Source organism: Rattus norvegicus, chromosome 4 (assembly GCF_036323735.1).
Source record: "Rattus norvegicus strain BN/NHsdMcwi chromosome 4, GRCr8, whole genome shotgun sequence".
Classification (NCBI taxonomy): domain Eukaryota; kingdom Metazoa; phylum Chordata; class Mammalia; order Rodentia; family Muridae; genus Rattus; species Rattus norvegicus.
The window spans coordinates 26238493-26257020 of NC_086022.1; the positions used below are offsets into that span (position 1 = coordinate 26238493).

At 40.9% G+C, this 18528-nt stretch overlaps 1 protein-coding gene across 4 annotated transcripts in view; it reads right to left on the reverse strand.

Moving 5' to 3' along the window:
- The window catches only part of Abcb1b (ATP-binding cassette, sub-family B member 1B), an 82451-nt gene that overhangs the window by 40787 nt on the left and 23136 nt on the right, over positions 1 to 18528 (reverse strand). For 3 of the 4 annotated variants that reach the window (XM_017592469.3, XM_039107053.2, NM_012623.3), the window contains 9 exons: positions 14960 to 15073; positions 14705 to 14815; positions 14377 to 14502; positions 14083 to 14286; positions 13651 to 13821; positions 13262 to 13423; positions 11884 to 12057; positions 10359 to 10505; positions 9271 to 9378 (listed from right to left, as the gene is read on the reverse strand). In XM_017592469.3, coding sequence (XP_017447958.1) covers positions 9271 to 9378; positions 10359 to 10505; positions 11884 to 12057; positions 13262 to 13423; positions 13651 to 13821; positions 14083 to 14286; positions 14377 to 14502; positions 14705 to 14815; positions 14960 to 15073 — 1317 coding nt within the window. The remainder of the gene's footprint in view (positions 1 to 9270; positions 9379 to 10358; positions 10506 to 11883; positions 12058 to 13261; positions 13424 to 13650; positions 13822 to 14082; positions 14287 to 14376; positions 14503 to 14704; positions 14816 to 14959; positions 15074 to 18528) is intronic. The other variant, XM_039107052.2, reaches the window with a different exon arrangement.

Sequence of the window (18528 nt, forward strand, 5' to 3'; positions counted from 1 at the left end):
GTGCCAGATATGTAGCTGCTTTAGTGAGAGAGCTCCAGAGCCCGGTTCCGACAGCAAACACCAATGATTCCCAGTTAGTGACAGGGTATCCAGAAGTGTACTACAAATGCATTTATGTGCCCAACCCACCCTAGCCCTACTTATTTCCCCAACTGTTCAACGGCCATCACTTAGAAAGATGCTGTTATGCCAAAGGCTGGACAGTCTACGCAAGTCGTGTGGTGCTTTGAATAGGTGTGGCTCCCAGACTCATGTGTTTGAATGCTTGGCCCAGGGAGAGTGACACTATTAGGAGGTGTGGTCCTGTTGGAGGAAGTGTGCCATTATGAGAGCTGACTTTGAGATCAACTATACTGAAGGTCTGTTCAGTGTGGAACACGGTCTCCTTGCTGCCTGCATATAAAGATGAAGAACTCTAGGATCCTCCAGCACCATGAGTCTGCTTCCCACCATGAGGATAATGAATTAGACCTGTGAAACTGTAAGCTAGCCCCAATTAAATGTGTGTGCGCGTGTGTGTGTGTGTGTGTGTGTCTGTTGTGTTGGTCGTGGTGTTTCTTCACAGCAACGAAATCTGTAACTAAGACAAGCTGTAAACGTAAATTATCATCCAACCAGAACACTTGTGGGACAGAAAAGAAGGGCTGTTAATGGCTCCACAAGAACCTCAGGTAAAGTCTGGAAAAAAAAAGAGTTTACAGTCACCCATCCATAAGGGAGGAACTGAAAAAGTCAAACTTTGCTATCAGAACAGATTGAGGAAGGTGGCTCACCAAGAGGAAGCCTTTTACCTTCTATCTCCCCATTCTGCAAGGCTATACACCTCAGTGTCTGGAGGAGGGACAGTAACTAGGAAAGAACACTAAGATACACATATGCTGTTGTGCCAGGCCACATCGTGGAAGGAACAACAACCAAGTCCTCACTATGACAAGTGTGGGAACTAGGGAGCGACAGGCTCCCCCTTTTTGTTGGAAACTGGAAGCAGCAACACACAGAAGAGCCATGGAGAAGCGGTGTGGGAAAGGCTGTGCTGTGTAACAAAGAAGGGAAGTCCTAATTCCATCCCTGTAAGCTCCTGCAGGGTTAGAGAAATGGAAGAGGCCAGCTGGATATTCCTTTGTGCTCCCAAGTTGCATTCTGAGTGTTACCAAGAGAAAGGGAGGAAAGATGTGCAGAGGACACACAAGCCAAGATCAAAAGGGAAGCCGGGGACTGTGTAAGTAAGGTCAGATGGGGCCACAAGCAGGTTTCTGCTCTTGGACAAAAGGGCACATGGAAGGTCTTTCTCATTTTGAATTTACTATACTAAATGGGCTATTACCTGGCTAGAATATGCAACGGGAAAGTTGTTACAACTATTTTTGTAGAGAGCTATCTTCTGTTACACAGTGGGCTACATGCTACATGCATGATCTCATAACCCCATAACCATCATGCTTAAAACCAAATTGAGGAGTTTGAGTAGTTGAAAGGTTTCCAGAGTACACAACTCGACAGGGCCATAATCAGGTTTACAGAGAGCAATGCAGATTTGGTCTGACTGCCTGTCTCTTACTGAGGTCCCTGCCTGTTTCTAAGATGAGCAGTTGGGCATTCTGTCCTTCCCAGCATGGACTGGAAATCTGTGGGGGTCCTGGGATCCACTGACTGTCCCTCAGGGTGGTTTGGAAGTTTACAGGTCTGAGTCATGGCAGACTCAGTTTCCCCAGCCCAGCCAGACTGTGGGGGAATGCTTTTCACTCCTCACAAGTCACTACCCCAACTGCCAAAGCCCAAAGATGCCTCCCTCCCAATCCTTTACCTACTCCACACAGAATAACTGAAATTACTCCAAACATTTGTGACTCTCTTGCTCTAGGAAATGTCCTATTTATTCTAACAAGATGGAGTTCCACAATCTTTTAGGCACCTAGTCAAATAACCATTTTACTCATTTTCTTTTACCTCCAACAATGTTCAGGAACCATGTCTTGTCCACTGAATTATTAAAACATGTCTAGAATGTGTTCAGAGCTGGAGAGATGGTTCAGTTGTTAAAAGCACTGGCTGCAGTTCTGCAAGATACTGGTTACATTTTGAGCACTCACATGGTGGTTCTGAAGCATCCGTAACTCCAGTTCTAGGGAACTGATCTCCTTCAAACTTCAGGTGGTACCAGGCACATATATGGTGCACAGACATAAATCCATGCAAAACATTCTTACACCAAAAACAAAATTTTAAATTAAAAAATCCCAGAATGTATTAAAAACCTATCCAGAGTTTCAGCTACAGTATTTCATGTGGGTAATCACTGTCTCATTGAATGGGTTATTTCCTAATTTTTTTCTCATATACCTGGGATGGCTAATTTGGACATATTTTCTCTTAATCATTACAGGGTGACATTTCCCTTATTTTGGAGAAAGGAAGCTCAGGGACAGACAGGTAAAATGAGTAATTTCCCCATGCATACATAATTGGCTATGTATGCAAATGGCAGAAAGACCTATCAGAGTCCACACTGCATGCCTTTCTACACCATATTGTGAGAACATTTAATTTCTTTGCAACTGAATTTGAGTCATATGGTTTTTAGGCTGCAAAAAAGTGTGAAGAATGTGTCCTAAGTGCTTTAAAAAAATGATTGGCTTTTAATGATTCTTCTATCATTGGAAGGGTTCTTTCCCTGTAGTAAGAGCATAGTGACACACATCGACATCTTTTTAAATTAATGTGATACATTTGCAGAGTTCTCGTAGCTTCTTGGATTTTGTTTTTGTTTCTGTTTGTTTGTAGTTTTCAAATATAGGAACACATTTCTCTAAATGCTAAATGAGCAGCAATACTGAGCTCCAAACTTATCCCTGGGCTCCTGTGCTCGGGTTTCTTTGTTCCAATCACTGCAACACACAGGTCATTCCTGTACTATCACCGGGTCAAATGTTGTATTTGGAGAAACGGTAGAGAGAAGAAGGCAAAGCCACAGACTGTTGCAGCCCAGGTAAGGAAAGAGGAACCACGCAAACAGGCAAATTAAATACATCTTTGCAAATCTTCCATAATGAATGCAGAAATGATGAGACTTCTGGTCTCCATCTGCACACAGAGCTAACACTGTCCCACAGCCCAGAGGACTCAAAACCGACCTGCAGAGAGCTGGTCTGGAGGGAGCACACTCCCTCCTAAGCTCATAGGTGGGACCCCATTTTCGCTCCACTGACTGTCCAAGGAGAGACCTACTGGGAGCATACAAGGTGCTGGAGCCACAGTGTGGCCTGGGACAGGACCCTTCCATTATCCATCTGTGCCCAGAGCTAAGGCTGTCCCACAGCCCTCTGGACCCAAAACAGGCCTTGAGAGAGCTGGTCCCCCAGAAGTGCTATTACTGCTAAGATCATAGGTCCACAGACTCACAGGCTCACAGGCTCACAGGCTCACAGGTTCACAGGAGGGACAAGCTCCAGTCAGAAACAATAAGACTACCTGAAATCAGAGATAACCAGATGGTGAGAAGAAAACCCAAGAGCCTAAGCAACAGAAATCTAGACTACTTGGCATTATCAGAACCCAGTTCTCCCACCACAGCAAGTATTGGATATCCCAAAACACTGAAAAAACAAGATTAGGATTTATAATCACGTTTCATGATGATGATAGAGAACTTTAAGGACATAAGTGACTCCCTTGAAGAAATACAGGAGAGACCTGGAGAGATGGCTCAGCGGTTAAGAACACTGACTGAGGACTCAGCTATACCACTCCTGGGCATACACCAAAAAGGTGCTCCAACACATAGCAAGGACACATGTACCACTATGTTCATAGCAGCCTTATTTATAATAGCCAGAAACTGGAAAGAACCAAGATGTCCCTCTACAGAGGAATGGATACAGAAAATGCAGTACATTTACACAATGGAGTACTACTCGGCTATTAAAAACAATGATTTCATGAAATTCTTAGGCAAATGGATGGAACTAGAAAATATCATCCTGAGTGAGGTAACCCAAACACAAAACACAAACATTGTATGTACTCACTGATAAGTGTATATTAGTCTAAAAGCTTGGATTACTCAAGATACAATCCATAAACCACATGACGCTCAAGAAGAAGGACAACCAAAGTGTGGATGCTTCTTAGAAGGGGTTACAAAAATATTCATAGAAGGAAATTTGGAGACAAAGTTGGGAACAGAGACTAAAGGAAAGGCCATCCATAGACTGCCCAACCTGGGGATCCAGCCCATATACAGTCACCAAACCCAGACAATAATTATAGAGCCAAGAAGTGCAAGCTGATATAGCTGTCTCCTAAGAGGCTCTGCCAGAACAGGGCAAATACAGACACAAATACTCACAGCCAACCACTGAAGTAAGAATGGGGTCCCCAATAGAAGAATTAGAGAAAGGATTGAAGGAGCTGAAGGGGTTTTCAACCCCATAAGAACAACAATAACCAACCAACCAGAGCTCCCAGGGCCTAATCCACCATCCAAAGAGTACACATGGACAGACCCATGGCTCCAGCTGCATATGTAGTAGAGGATGGCCTTGATGGGCAACAATGGGAGGAGAAGCACTTGGTCTTGCCAAAGTTTGATGCCAGGGATAGGGGAAGGTCAGGGTGGGGAGATGGAAAGGGGTGGGTGGGGGAATACCCTCATAGAAGCAGGGGGAGGGAGAATAGGATAGGGGGCTTATGGAGGGGAAATTGGGAAAGAAGATAACATTTGAAATGGTAAAAAAAAAAAACAATTTAAAACAAAAAGAAATATAAGAGAACACAGGTAAATAAGTAGAAGCCCTGAAAGAGGAAACAGAAAAATTCCTTAAAGAGTTGCAGGAAAGCACAACCAAATAAATGAAGGAATTGAACTAAATCATCCAGGATTTAAGAATGAAAATAGAAACAATAAAGAAATCACAAAGGGAGACAATCCTGGAGATGGATAACCTAAAGAAAGAGATGCCCGTAAACATACAAGAGGCCTACAGAACTCCAAATAGACTGGACTAGAAAAGAAATTCCTCCCATCACACAATAGTCAGAACACCAAATGCACAAAACAGAGAAAGGATATTAAAAACAGTAAGGGAAAAAGTCAAATAACATATAAAGGCAGAAATATCAGAGTTTCACCAGACTTCTCAACAGAGACTATGAAAGCTAGAAGATCCTGGGTAGATGTCATACAGACCCTAAGAAAACACAAATGTCAGCCGAGGCTACTATATCCATCAAAACACTCAATTTCTGTGAAGAAATCAAGATATTCCCTGATAAAAACAAATTTACACATTGTCTTTCCACGAATCCAGGCCTACAAAGGATAATAGAAAATTCCAACTCAAGAAGGGAAACTACAGTGTAGAAAAAGCAAGAAATTAATCTTTCAACAAACCCCAAAGAAGATAGTCACACAAACATAGTTCCACGTCTAACAACAAAAATAACAGGAAACAACAGTCACTATTCCTTAATATCTCTTAACATCAATGGACTCAATTACCCAATAAAAAGACATAGACTAACAGACTGGATATGGAAAGAGGACCCAGCATTTTGTTGCATACAGAAAGACACCTCAGTGACAAAGACAGACACTATCTCAGAGTGAAAGGCTGGAAAACAATTTTCAAAGCAAATAAGCTTTGAAACAAGCTGGAATAGCCATTCTAATATCCAATAAAATCAATTTTCATCCAAAAGTCATCAAAAAAAATATAAGGAAGGTCACTTCATACTCATCAAAGGAAAAATCTACCAAGATGAACTCTCAATTCTGAACATCTATGCTCCAAATGCAAGGGCACTCCCATTCATAAAAGAAACTTTACTAAAGTTCAAAGCATACATTGTACCACACACAATAATAGTGGGATATTTCAACACCCCACTCTCATCAATGGACAGATCATGGGAAGAGAAACAAAACAGAGACATAGTGAAACAGAAGTTATGAACCAAATTGATTTGACAGATATCTGTAGAACATTTCATCCTAAAACAAAGGCACGTACCTTATTCTCAACATCTCCTGGTACCTTCTGAGAAATTTACCATATAATGGGTCACAAAACAGGCCTCAACAGATACAAGAAGATTAAAATAATCCTATGCATTCTATCAGATCACCACAGACTAAGGCTGATCTTCAATAACAACAAAAACAACAGAAAGACCATATACACATGAAAGTTGAATAACGGTCTATTCAATGACAACTTGGTCAAGGAAGAAATAAAGAAATTAAAGACTTTTTGAATTTAATGAAAATGAAGGCACAACATACCCAAACTTATGGGACACAATGAAAGCAGTGCTAAGAGGAAAACTCATAGCTCTGAGTGCCTCCAAAAATAAACTGGAAAGAGCATACACTAACAGCTTGACAGCACACTTAAAAGCTCTAGAACAAAAAGAAGCAAATATACTCACGAGGAGTAGACGGCAGGAAATAATCAAACTCAGAGCTGAGATCAACCAAATAGAAACAAAAAGAACTACACAAAGAATCAACAAATCCAGGAGCAGGTTCTTTGAGAAAATCAACAATAGATAAACCCTTAGCCAGACTAATCAGAGGGCACAGAGACTGTATCCAAATTAACACAATCAGAAATGAAAAGGGAGATATAACAACAGAATCTGAGGAAATTCAGATCCTGCTACAAAAGCCTATACTCATCAAAACTGGAAGATCTGGATGAAATGGACAATTTTCTGGACAGATACTAAGTACCAACGTCAAGATCAGACAAAACATCTAAACAGTCTCATAACCCCTAAGTAAATAGAAGTAGTCATTAAAATTCTCCCAACCAAAAAAAGTCCAGGACCATATGGGTTTAGTGCAGACCTTCACTACCAGACCTTCAAAGAAGACCTAAAACCAATGCTCTTCAAATTCTTACCCAAACCTAATAAACAACTTCAGCAAAGTGGCTGGGTATAAAATTAACTCAAACAAATCAGTAGTCTTCCTCTACTCAAAGGATAAACAGGCTGAGAAAGAAATTAGGGAAATGACACCCTTCACAATAGTCACAAATAATATAAAATACCTTGGTGTGACTCTAACCAAGCAAGTGAAAGATCTGTATGACAAGAACTTCAAGTCACTGACAAAAGAAATCAAAGATCTCAAAAGATAGAAAGATTCCCCATACTCATGGATTGGCAGGATTAATATAGTAAAAATGGACATCTTGCCAAAAGCAATCTACAGATTCAATGCAATCTCTATCAAAATTCTAATTCAATTCTTTATAGAGTTAGAGAGAGCAATTTCCAAATTCATTTGGAAAAGCAAAAAACCCTGGATACCAAAAACTATTCTCAACAATAAAAGAACTTTTTATTGAGGTCAGGGAATAACCGTCCCTAACCTCTAGCTGTATTACAGAGCAATAGTGGTAAAAAACCTGCATGGTATTGGTACAGAGACAGGCAGGTAGATCAATGGAATAGAACTAAAGACCCCGAAATGAACCCACACACCTATGGTCACTTGATCTTTGACGAAGGAGCTAAAACCATCCAATGGAAAAAAAGATAGCATTTTGAACAACTGATGCTGGTTCAACTGGAGGTCAGCATGTTGAAGAATGCAAATTGATCCATTCTTATCTCCTTGTACAAACCTCAAGTCCAAGTAGACCAAAGACCTCCACATAAAACTAGATATACTGAAACTAATAGAAGAGAAAGTGGGGAAGTGCCTCAAACACAGGGGAAATTTTCCTGAACAGAACACCAATGGCTTATGATGTAAGATCAAGAATCGACAAATGGGACCTCATAAAATTGCAAATCTGTAAGGCAAAAGACACTGTCATTAGGACAAAATGGCAACCAGCAGATTGGGAAAAGATCTGTACCAATCCTACATCCGATAGAGGGCTAATATCCAATATATACAAAGAATTCAAGAAGTTAGGTTCCAGAGAATCAAATAATCCTATTAAAAATGGGGTACAGAGCTAAACAAAGAATTCTCAAGTGAGGAATACTGAATGGCTGAGAAGCATGTAAAGAAATGTCCACCATCCTTAGTCATCAGGGAAATGCAAATCAAAACAACCCTGAGCTTCCACCTCACACCAGTCAGAATGGCTAAGATCAAAAACTCAGGTGACAACAGATGTTGGCGAGGATGTGGAGAAAGAGGAACACTCCTCCATTGTTGGTGAGATTGCAAACTGGTAGAACTACTCTGGAAATCGGTCTGGCAGTTCCTCAGAAAACTGGACATAGTACTACCTGAGGACCCAGCTATACCTCTCATGGGTATATACCCAAAAGATGCCCCAACATATAACAAGGACACATGCTCCACTATGTTCATAGCAGCCTTATTTATAATAGCCAGAAGCTGGAAAGAACCCAGATGTCCTTCAACAGAGGAATGGATATAGAAAATGTGGTACATCTACACAATGGTGTACTATTCAGCTACTAAACCAATGACAACATGAAATTCTTAGGCACATGGATGGAACTAGAAAGTATCATCCTGAGTGAAGTAACTCAGTCACAAAAGAACACACGTGGTATGCACTCAGTGATATTAGCTCCAAAGCTTGCAATACCCAAGAAACAATTCACAGATCATATAAAGCTTAAGAAGAAGAAAGACCAAAATGTGGATGCTTCAGTTCTTCTTAGAATGGAGAACAAAATACTCACCAGAGGAAATACATGGACAAAAAGTGGAGCAGGGACTGAAGAAAAGTCATCCAGAGACTGCCCCCCCCACCCCCCGGGATCCATCCCATATGCAGCCGCCAAACCCAGTCACTATTACTGATGCCAATAGGTGCTTGCTGACAGGAGCCTGACGTGGATGTCTACTGAGAGGCTCTGCAGCTAACCATCAGACTGAGCATGGGGACCCCAGTGGATGAGTTACGTGCTGAAGGGGTTTGCAACCCCATAGGAAGAACAACAATATCAACCAACCAGACAACCCCCAGAGCTCCCAGGGATTAAATCACCAACCAATGATGACATGTGGGGGCACCCATGGCTCCAGCCACATATGTAGCAGAAGATGACATTTTCTGGCATCAATAGGAGGAGAAGCCCTTGGTCCTGTGAAGGCTAGTTTCCCCAGGGTAGGGGAATTCGAGGGCTTTGAGGTGGTAGAGGGTGGGTTGGAGTGGGAGCATCTTCATGGAAGAAGGATAAGGGGTAAGGGGATGGGAGAGGGGCGATAGGGGATAACTTTGAAATGTAAATACATAAAATATCCAATAAAACAGAAAGAATGTAGACACTTACTTGAAAGAAGTACGTAACAAAAGAAATCATTCCCATGACCAGAAAGAGAAGGGAAAACAAGTTACAATTCCGTTGTTTGGTTTCATGGTCGTCGTCTCTTGAAAAAACCTGTGGCAAAATATTTGACAGACTCTTAGTTTTATGGCTGAGGAAATCATCCTGCCTAGGGCCCATTCCCCCATCTCACACAGTTTGGCAGGGGAAGGCAGACTTTGTATAATGGAATAAAGTTGGCCTCCAAAATGCTGACCTCCAAAGCATCTGCATTCTGCTTTGCTTCAAGACAGAGGGAATCTACTATTCACAGACTCATCCAATATTGGGGGTTTTATATAGATTAATGCGTGCCACCCTACTGTGGAATGAATTATAATAAACTTTCTCCACTTAGAATCTTGGCAAGGAACAATATTGTTCAACAACTCTTTGTTTTACTATGTGAAGATTTCCAAGTACCGCAAGCTGTCTCTGTTTGGAACTGGAGAACCTTAGGGATCTCATTTCTAAAGAAAATGGAGTCTCTTCCTCTAGCAGCCACTGTAGGGCCTCGTGAAATGACCTCTGCCCACACTGGCCTGTTGACTGGTGTGGTATTATGAGTCTGTTTAGGCTATTATGTTGTCAAGATTTCATGGATGTAGGTCCCATGTCACTCAGCACCAGGTATCCTGGTTCTCTGGCTCTTACAATCTTTCTGCCCACAAAGGGCTCATTTTGTCAACTGTCTTTTATCTGTATTTCTTTGCATTTTTCCACTAAATGGACACAGTAGGGTGTGTGTGTGTGTGTGTGTGTGTGTGTGTGTGTGTGTGTAAATAATAATTATAAAAGAGAGCAGGTAGTATGTAGACATGAGGAGTTGGAGGGTTGGAGGAGATGAAAATGATGTAACTATGGTACTCTTGTAAGAAATTCTCAAACAATTGAAATTTTAATAAAATATTAGGTTTCCTCTTAAAAATTAGACTTTTCCCACTAATGGCCACATACTTTTCTGCTTTATTGTCAATGGTACAAACAGAAACAATTTATTTACTCTTCATCAGTAAACACAAACAAATAAATACAAAATAGATACCAGCACTTACCCCTACAATCTTTGAAAACACTATGGCAAACACTGGTTGTATGCACCCATTTATAACAGCACAAAGTACACCCACAACTAAATAGGGCCATTCACTAATATTTAGCTTTAGGATCTGCCAAAAGGAAACCATAGGCACATCTTCATCCTGGAAAACACATACATGACAACAAAATGGTTTACAAAATTGATAATTCAGGGACTAGAGAAATGTCACAGCAGTTGAGGATACTTGCTGGTCTTCCAGAGGACCCATTTCTGTTCCCAGAACCCACAAGGTAGTTCATTATTGCCTATAGCTCTAGTTCTAGGGGATCTGATTTTTGGCCTTTAGGAGCACCACAAACACATGGTACACAGTCATGCATGCAATCAAAGCATTCATACACATAAAAGTATTATTTAAAAATTGATAATTAAAATTGTCCTCTATAGCTCCACCCACACATATTATCATTAATGAATATAAAACTATTTCTTATTGACAAGTACTATCTTTGATGCTAACTCTGACAGTTGCATTAAAAAAAAACTAATGATGCTATTACCAAAATTCTTGGCCTAGAATTCTGAAGACAAGAATATTTACAATTAGGAACAAACAGAATAGAAAATCTAATACTGGCAGATGCACCAGAGTCTACTCTTTTTAAAAATCATTAAACCACGTTAACACAAAGTAATTCTGACATTACTGACATCTGAGGTTATAACGACAATGTGCTTCTAACTATTGTAAACATAATCTTGGCAGGCTATGTATTTATTTAAATATATTATGGCTGGACTCTAGCTCTAGCCATCTGTCCAGAATCTTTATGTATGTTAGGAATACAATGGCATACAAAGAAGGGCTGCATGTGACTTGCTATAGTAGATCGTCAAATGAGGGATGGGAGATGTAGGTCATTGGTAAGATGTCCAACTAGAATATATGCTGACCTAGCACCACAAATCCAAAACAAACCCAAAACATGTGGTTGCATGTTTTCACTCCTTAAGGGTTAGCCACCATTTCTGACTTTAGAAGTTCCTGATGATGGCTATCATTGTCAGTTTTACAGGATCTGAATCACCCAAGAGAAAAACCTCAGAGTGTATCAGTCAAGGATTCCAGATTAAGATCTGGTTATCTGATGTGAGAATACGTAGCTATGAGACTGAATAAAAGGGGGGGTGGGGACCAAATGCAAGCATTCACCCCACTTCCTTCCTCCCTTAAGTTGCTTCGGTGAGGTATTTTTTTGTCACAGCAACAAAGTCATTTACTAATATAGACCACTAAAGTTCCTCTACATAAATTCATCATTTAGAAAACCTTGTGTAAATCCTTATTCTTAAATTCTAAACCGACTGTAAAATGTTATTATTTGGGTATCTGAAATACTCTATGAAACATGAGAGATGGATTCTGAACAGTTATATCTTGTTTTTCCTCCTAGTCCAGCCTCAGCTCGCCCAACTAACAGACCCACAAGGAGGGGTATGAAGAGGATTTATAACTAAGACTACGGCCACATCCATACCACATCCTCTTTCGAACTAAGTCTTCTCTCCTGGTCTTGTCTTCTGTGGATACTTCTGCGAATTGATCTCCTTATTAAAGGAGATTTTGATTTTTCTGAAGTCAACTCAGAGGCACCAGTGTCACTTTGGGATTCATAAGCATTATTTCCTGGTTCAATTTCATTTCCTCTAGTCTATAACAAGTAGAAAAGACAGGGAGATTCGTTAGATGCAGTTAAAAAAGAGGAATGACTGATTGAGCATCAGCATTAACGCAAATAATGAAATGTTTTACGTTACTGTGGGAAAGGATGGGTTAAGCTGCTGTGCTTTTTCATGTGATATATTTGCAATGCGAACCCTGAAATGAAAAGGACTGCCACCAAATAAAATGGCTCTTAAGTAGTCACTATTGTGCTGCTTTGTTTGAAAACCAGACAAGAACTTAGGCATATCTAGAGAGAGGGAATCTTAATTAAGAAAATGCCCTCTGAGGACTGGCTTTTAGGCAGGTGTGTGGGAGTATTTTCTTGAAGCACGATTGATGTGGGAGGACCCAGCCCATTCTAAGTGGTGCCATCCCTGGGTAGGTGATTCTATAAGAAAGTTAGCTGAGCAAGCCAAAGGGAGCAAGCCAGTAAGCAGCACTCTTCCATGACCTCTGAGTCAGTTCCTGCCTCCAGGTTCCTGCCTTGAATTATTGGTCTGACTTCCCTGGGTGATGGGCTGATGATAAGCTATAGGATGGAATTCACCCTTTCCTCCCCCAAGGTGTGTTTGGTAATGGCATTTTATCACAACAACAGAAAGCTAACTAAAGCTTTTTTCCCCTCTGGGGCATTCAGTCAATCAAGTATGCTTTGAACCAGTGTTATCAATGACAATTCTATGTGTGCCATATTTGTCATTTAAATTTTCCTAACAGCCATATTAGAAAATGTGAAAATAGATTTAAAAAATCAATTTTAATTATATATTTAATTTAATGAATCCAAGATATTACTGTTATCCAATGTATTATACATTTAACATATAATAACAAGAAAACCTTTCGGGACGTTTTGCATCATCTTATTCTAGGCCTTCAGAATCCCATGTGTTCATTTTGTACTTGAAACATTTCGAAATCCAGGTTAGCCAATATTAAAGCAGTCGGTAACCACATGTGGCTGGCAGTTACTACCAGGGATAAGTCATCTGTAGATCTTGTTAAACTTATTATCCCTTTTTAGCTTCTCTTTTCTTCCAGAAAAAGTAACAAAGGACACTGCTCGGTCCTGAATATCCGAAGAACTTTTCATGCTTCTCAAGATAATCAAATCAAATCTATCTGTAGATTAAATATAGTGACAGCTTATCATCAAGATGAATTAGAACACATCTAGAGTTCCACTATACCTGTGTCATGACAAGTTTGAAGTAAATGCCCTTCTCTTTCATGAGCTCTTCATGATTTCCTTGCTCCACAATGACACCACCATCAAAACCAGCAATGACGTCAGCATTGCGCACTGTAGACAAGCGGTGAGCTATCACAATGGTGGTCCGGCCTTCTCTAGCCTGGAGAGAGAGAAACCTGACTTTTGATTAAATTCAGTCATTTGTCTTATGTTTACTGAATGCCAATGCTTCGACATTATAAAACCAGTAAAGCTCCAGAAAAGAGCCTGTGATTTCAATATAACACCTATATATACATATGCATATATACACACTTAGTCACACACACAAGAAAAAAGTGGAATATGATTACTCTTATAATTCAGACCTTTGTATAGCTCACAGACCTTATCCAGAGCGGCCTGAACCACGGCTTCGCTTTCTGTGTCCAAGGCTGACGTGGCCTCATCCAACAAAAGGATCTTGGGGTTGCGGACCAGGGCCCGGGCAATGGCGATCCTCTGTTTCTGTCCCCCACTCAGCTGCGCCCCTCTCTCACCAACCAGGGTGTTAAATTTCTATAATTAAAACAAACAAATCAGGAAAATATAGCAAAGCAGCAAACTATCTCAGTTCACGTCTCGAACTGGGAAGTAATCATCACCTGCGCCTCACAAGAAGTACGTATATCTATCATCATTTGATAGGGCAGGGGCTGTAAAATCCGAGTGAGGCTAAGGCAGTTCTGCCTCACAGAAGATTCCCGGGTTCCCATGAACCACATCAGCCAGATCTACTCTCTGAGCCTGGGGTGACAGAGAGGGTCAGGGACGACTCACGTGGGGCAGTTTCATGATGAAGTCATAGGCATTGGCTTCCTTGACAGCTTTCTCTATCTCATCCATGGTGACGTTTTCTCGGCCATAGCGAATGTTTTCGGCAATCGTGGTGGCAAACAGCACGGGTTCCTGACTCACCACCCCAATGATTTCCCGCAGATACCTCACATTGATGGTCCTGATGTCCTGTCCGTCGATACTGACCTGGAGCAAAACGTGTGGTTTTCACACTTTAGAATCACAGGGTCAGAATGATGGGCAGCGTTAACTGGTGCTGGCCGCACGCCCACTCACCTCGCCCTCTATGGGGTCGTAGAGCCTCTGCAGCAGCTGGACAGTTGTGCTTTTCCCACAGCCACTGTTGCCAACCAGGGCTACCGTCTGCCCGCTCTTCACCTTCAGGTTGAGGCCCTTCAAGATCTACCAAGACAGGTGAGAAGCCAACGTTAGGCCAGTTCCCAGGACAGATGGATGCACATAAGTTCTATGAGCTGAAAGGTGAATTCAATACTGGGTTTAAATATATAAAATATATGTGATTATATTCCTTTCTTTTATAGTATGTAAAGGAGTATCTATCCGACAGATTACTGAGTCACAGATTTATCATTTATCCCCATACCTTAACTTCACTTCGTGATGGGTAGTTGAAGTAAACATTTTTAAATTCCAAATTTCCCATTATACTGTCTGGTTTGTGTCCCTTGGTTGAGAAGCTGTCAATGCTTGGCTCCTAGGCAGAAGAATATTTTAGGAGATCACTAGATTACAGTAACTACTCTGCAGTGGCACTTTGTGGAGAGAGGAAGCAATGATGAAACTGACTCGATCAGAAAACCCTTTTAAGGGGATGGAAAAATGGGCAGGTGAGACTTACATTATCAATTATCTTGAAGATTTCATAGGCTGCCCCTCTTGCATTTGCAAAGGCTTCTATGTTTGGGGCTAAATGTCCAATACTGAAAGTCCCCAATAAAATAGAGAAGAAGACCTGAGGAAGGTGACCAAAGCATGCAGTTAAGCACAATTTTCCTCATGGTTCCTTTTCCTTCTAACATAACCAACTTTATTTCAAAATGACAAGAACAACATGAGAACACTGAGTACTGAATATTTTAAGCTCACAACTAAGAGATTCAAGTTCAAAATCCCGGTAAACAGCTATATTTAGCCACTCCACGGTATAGACATAAATCAAAGTATCACCTTGAAGTCAACAAAAGTGAAATCGTCGTGATTCTTCGATTAAAATTTTTAAAAATGTCAATTGATATAAATTTAAGCTTAAACATTTAATGTGTTTAGAATTTGGAATTAATCTTACTTGCTTCATCACACAAGGGTATAATCTCTATACAACCATCATATTAAATAGAAAATGTTTTACTTTTTTCAAAGATTAAGCACTTTTTTACTTAGATTTTTCACAATGGAATAAACACAAGAAGACCAGGTCTATACCTGGGATTAACCCTGTACATCTTCAGAACATGCTCTCCAAATCCTTGGCCTACAAGGTGGCCTGACCTGCCGATGCTGCATCAGATGCTACTGCCCTGCTGACGCTCTCTCAATTAAGACATAACTCCAGCTCATCTGTGTCCCCAGCTCATCTCCCTACACTGCATGCTTTTTTGAAGTCTAACGAACAGGCGTTTGAGACTTTCTTCTTTGTTTTATTGAAGACATTTTCTTCTTGTCACTAAAGACTTGGCCTTGCTGTATTGGAGCTTTAAGACTACATATGTCACGACTCGCTTCTAAGCCACACAGGAACATGACTGTGTATCGCACTTGGTCTGCACAACAACGTGGAAAGTTAGAGCACGTGCTCCTGTCACGTCTGCTTGGCAGAAGAGGTGAGAGAAGACAGAAGAGTGTAGACGGATGGACGCTCCAAATCACACGGCTAGTAAAGTCCAGCTCGAATCTGAAGGCAGTGAGTCTGGAATGAAATGCTGCATGACTTCTAGTGTTTCTCTTTGTAAGGCAGATCTGTACTCTGTGAACACCTGATGCCCATCGCTTCTCCCAAGCTGGGGATGTGGAGGAGAAGTTGCTGCAGCTCGGGCTAATGTTTTGAATTCCGGGGTCTATCCTGAGCATATGAAAAAACAACTGCTTCTCTACATGACACTAAGCAGGATACACTTTTTATTACAATTCAAGCTCTTCGCCTTAAAACACACACACACACACACACACACACACACACACACACCAGCACCACCCACTTAACAGAGATGTCCCAGTAGTTACAAACACATACTGCTCTTGCAAAGGACATGAGTTCAGTTCCAAGCACCATGTTGGACTGCTCATAACCTACAGCTAAGAATTACCTGCAACTCCAGTTTCAGTGTATGTGTGTGTGTGTGCGCGCGCGCGTGTGCATGTGTGTGTGCATAAAATTTAACATAAATAAAATTTTAAACTACCTTAAAAATTGGGGGAGAGGGCAGTAAGTAAAGCCTGTTTCTAACCAAATAGTCTATAGATGGTGTTAAATGGGATTAAAATAGAGACAATTAATATTTCTGAATTAAAAATCTAAATTTTGATAAGGAGAACTGATTGTCTGACACAGGGTTCCCACCTATGACTGCCAAACTCAAAAGCTAAGGCAAGACAATCACCAGTTTGAGGATAACGTGGACTATATAGTGAAAGTATGAAAATATAGAAAGGTATTACATTAAATGATTTAAAAAAAAGGTGGCCACAGTCATGAACTAAATACATTTGTGCTTGGGGAGAAAAAGAATAAGCCCACTATAACAGATTGAGCTTGGTTAATAAATTATTTCATTGTTCAAATGAAAGAAAATAGCATCTGTCCTTCCGCACAGTCCTACAAGGTAGAAAACCTCTAAATAGAATTTTCTGTTACAAAGAGTAACCATTTACATTTCTATCAATTTGTGAGGTGTATTAGCTGTCATTCAAAAGATTTTTATTATTTATTTTTTGTTTGAATAGTAAATGAGACCATCTCATTAAATGTAAGCTCATAGTAGAAAGATGGCTAATGTTAACGTCTTGAACTCGCCTTTTCTGTCTTGCCTTCAGAGACTAAATTTTTGCAAGACCCCAGTTATATATACAGTCAAGTTAATAACATGCCTTAAGATCATAAACTCGTTGTATTTTGCTATTGTGTATTCATGTAGTTTAAGTGTAACTTGCCTTTAAGAAAGCAAGGTAACTCTCCGCACCCAAATCCCGTGGGAGGGAGAGCTAAACCTTCAGAGAGGCAGACACGCCTGGGAAACCAGAAGAGACTGCACTCTGTGGACATCCAGACGCCAGAGGAAAACACCAAACGCCATCTGGAACCCTGGTGCACGGAGGCTCCCGGAAAGAGCGGCGCAGATCTTCCCAGTTGCTGCCGCCGCGGAGAGGACTTGGGCAGTACCCCACGAGCAAACTTGAGCCTTGGAACCACAGGTAGGACCAACTTTTCCCCTGCAAGAAACCTGCCTGGTGAACTCAAGACACAGGCCCACAGGAACAGCTGAAGACCTGTAGAGAGGAAAAACTACACGCACGAAAGCAGAACACTCTGTCCCCATAACTGGCTGAAAGAAAACAGGAAAACAGGTCTACAGCACTCCTGACACACAGGCTTATAGGACAGTCTAGCCACGGTCAGAAATAGCAGAACAAAGTAACACTAGAGATAATCTGTTGGCGAGAGGCAAGCGCAGGAACCCAAGCAACAGAATCCAAGACTACATGGCATCATCGGAGCCCAATTCTCCCACGAAAGCAAACACGGAATATCCAAACACACCAGAAAAGCAAGACCTAGTTTCAAAATCATATTTGATCATGATGCTGGAGGACTTCAAGAAAGACATAAAGAACTCCCTTAGAGAACAAGTAGAAGCCTACAGAGAGGAATCGCAAAAATCCCTGAAAGAATTCCAGGAAAACACAATCAAACAGTTGAAGGAATTAAAAATGGAAATAGAAGCAATCAAGAAAGAACACATGGAAACAACCCTGGACATAGAAAATCAAAAGAAAAGACAAGGAGCTGTAGATACAAGCTTCACCAACAGAATACAAGAGATGGAAGAGAGAATCTCGGGAGCAGAAGATTCCCTAGAAATCATTGACTCAACTGTCAAAGATAATGTAAAGCAGAAAAAGCTACTGGTCCAAAACATACAGGAAATCCAGGACTCAATGAGAAGATCAAACCTAAGGATAATAGGTATAGAAGAGAGTGAAGACTCCCAGCTCAAAGAACCAGTAAATATCTTCAACAAAATCATAGAAGAAAACTTCCCTAACCTAAAAAAAGAGATACCCATAGGCATACAAGAAGCCTACAGAACTCCAAATAGATTGGACCAGAAAAGAAACACCTCCCGTCACATAATAGTCAAAACACCAAACGCACAAAATAAAGAAAGAATATTAAAAGCAGTAAGGGAAAAA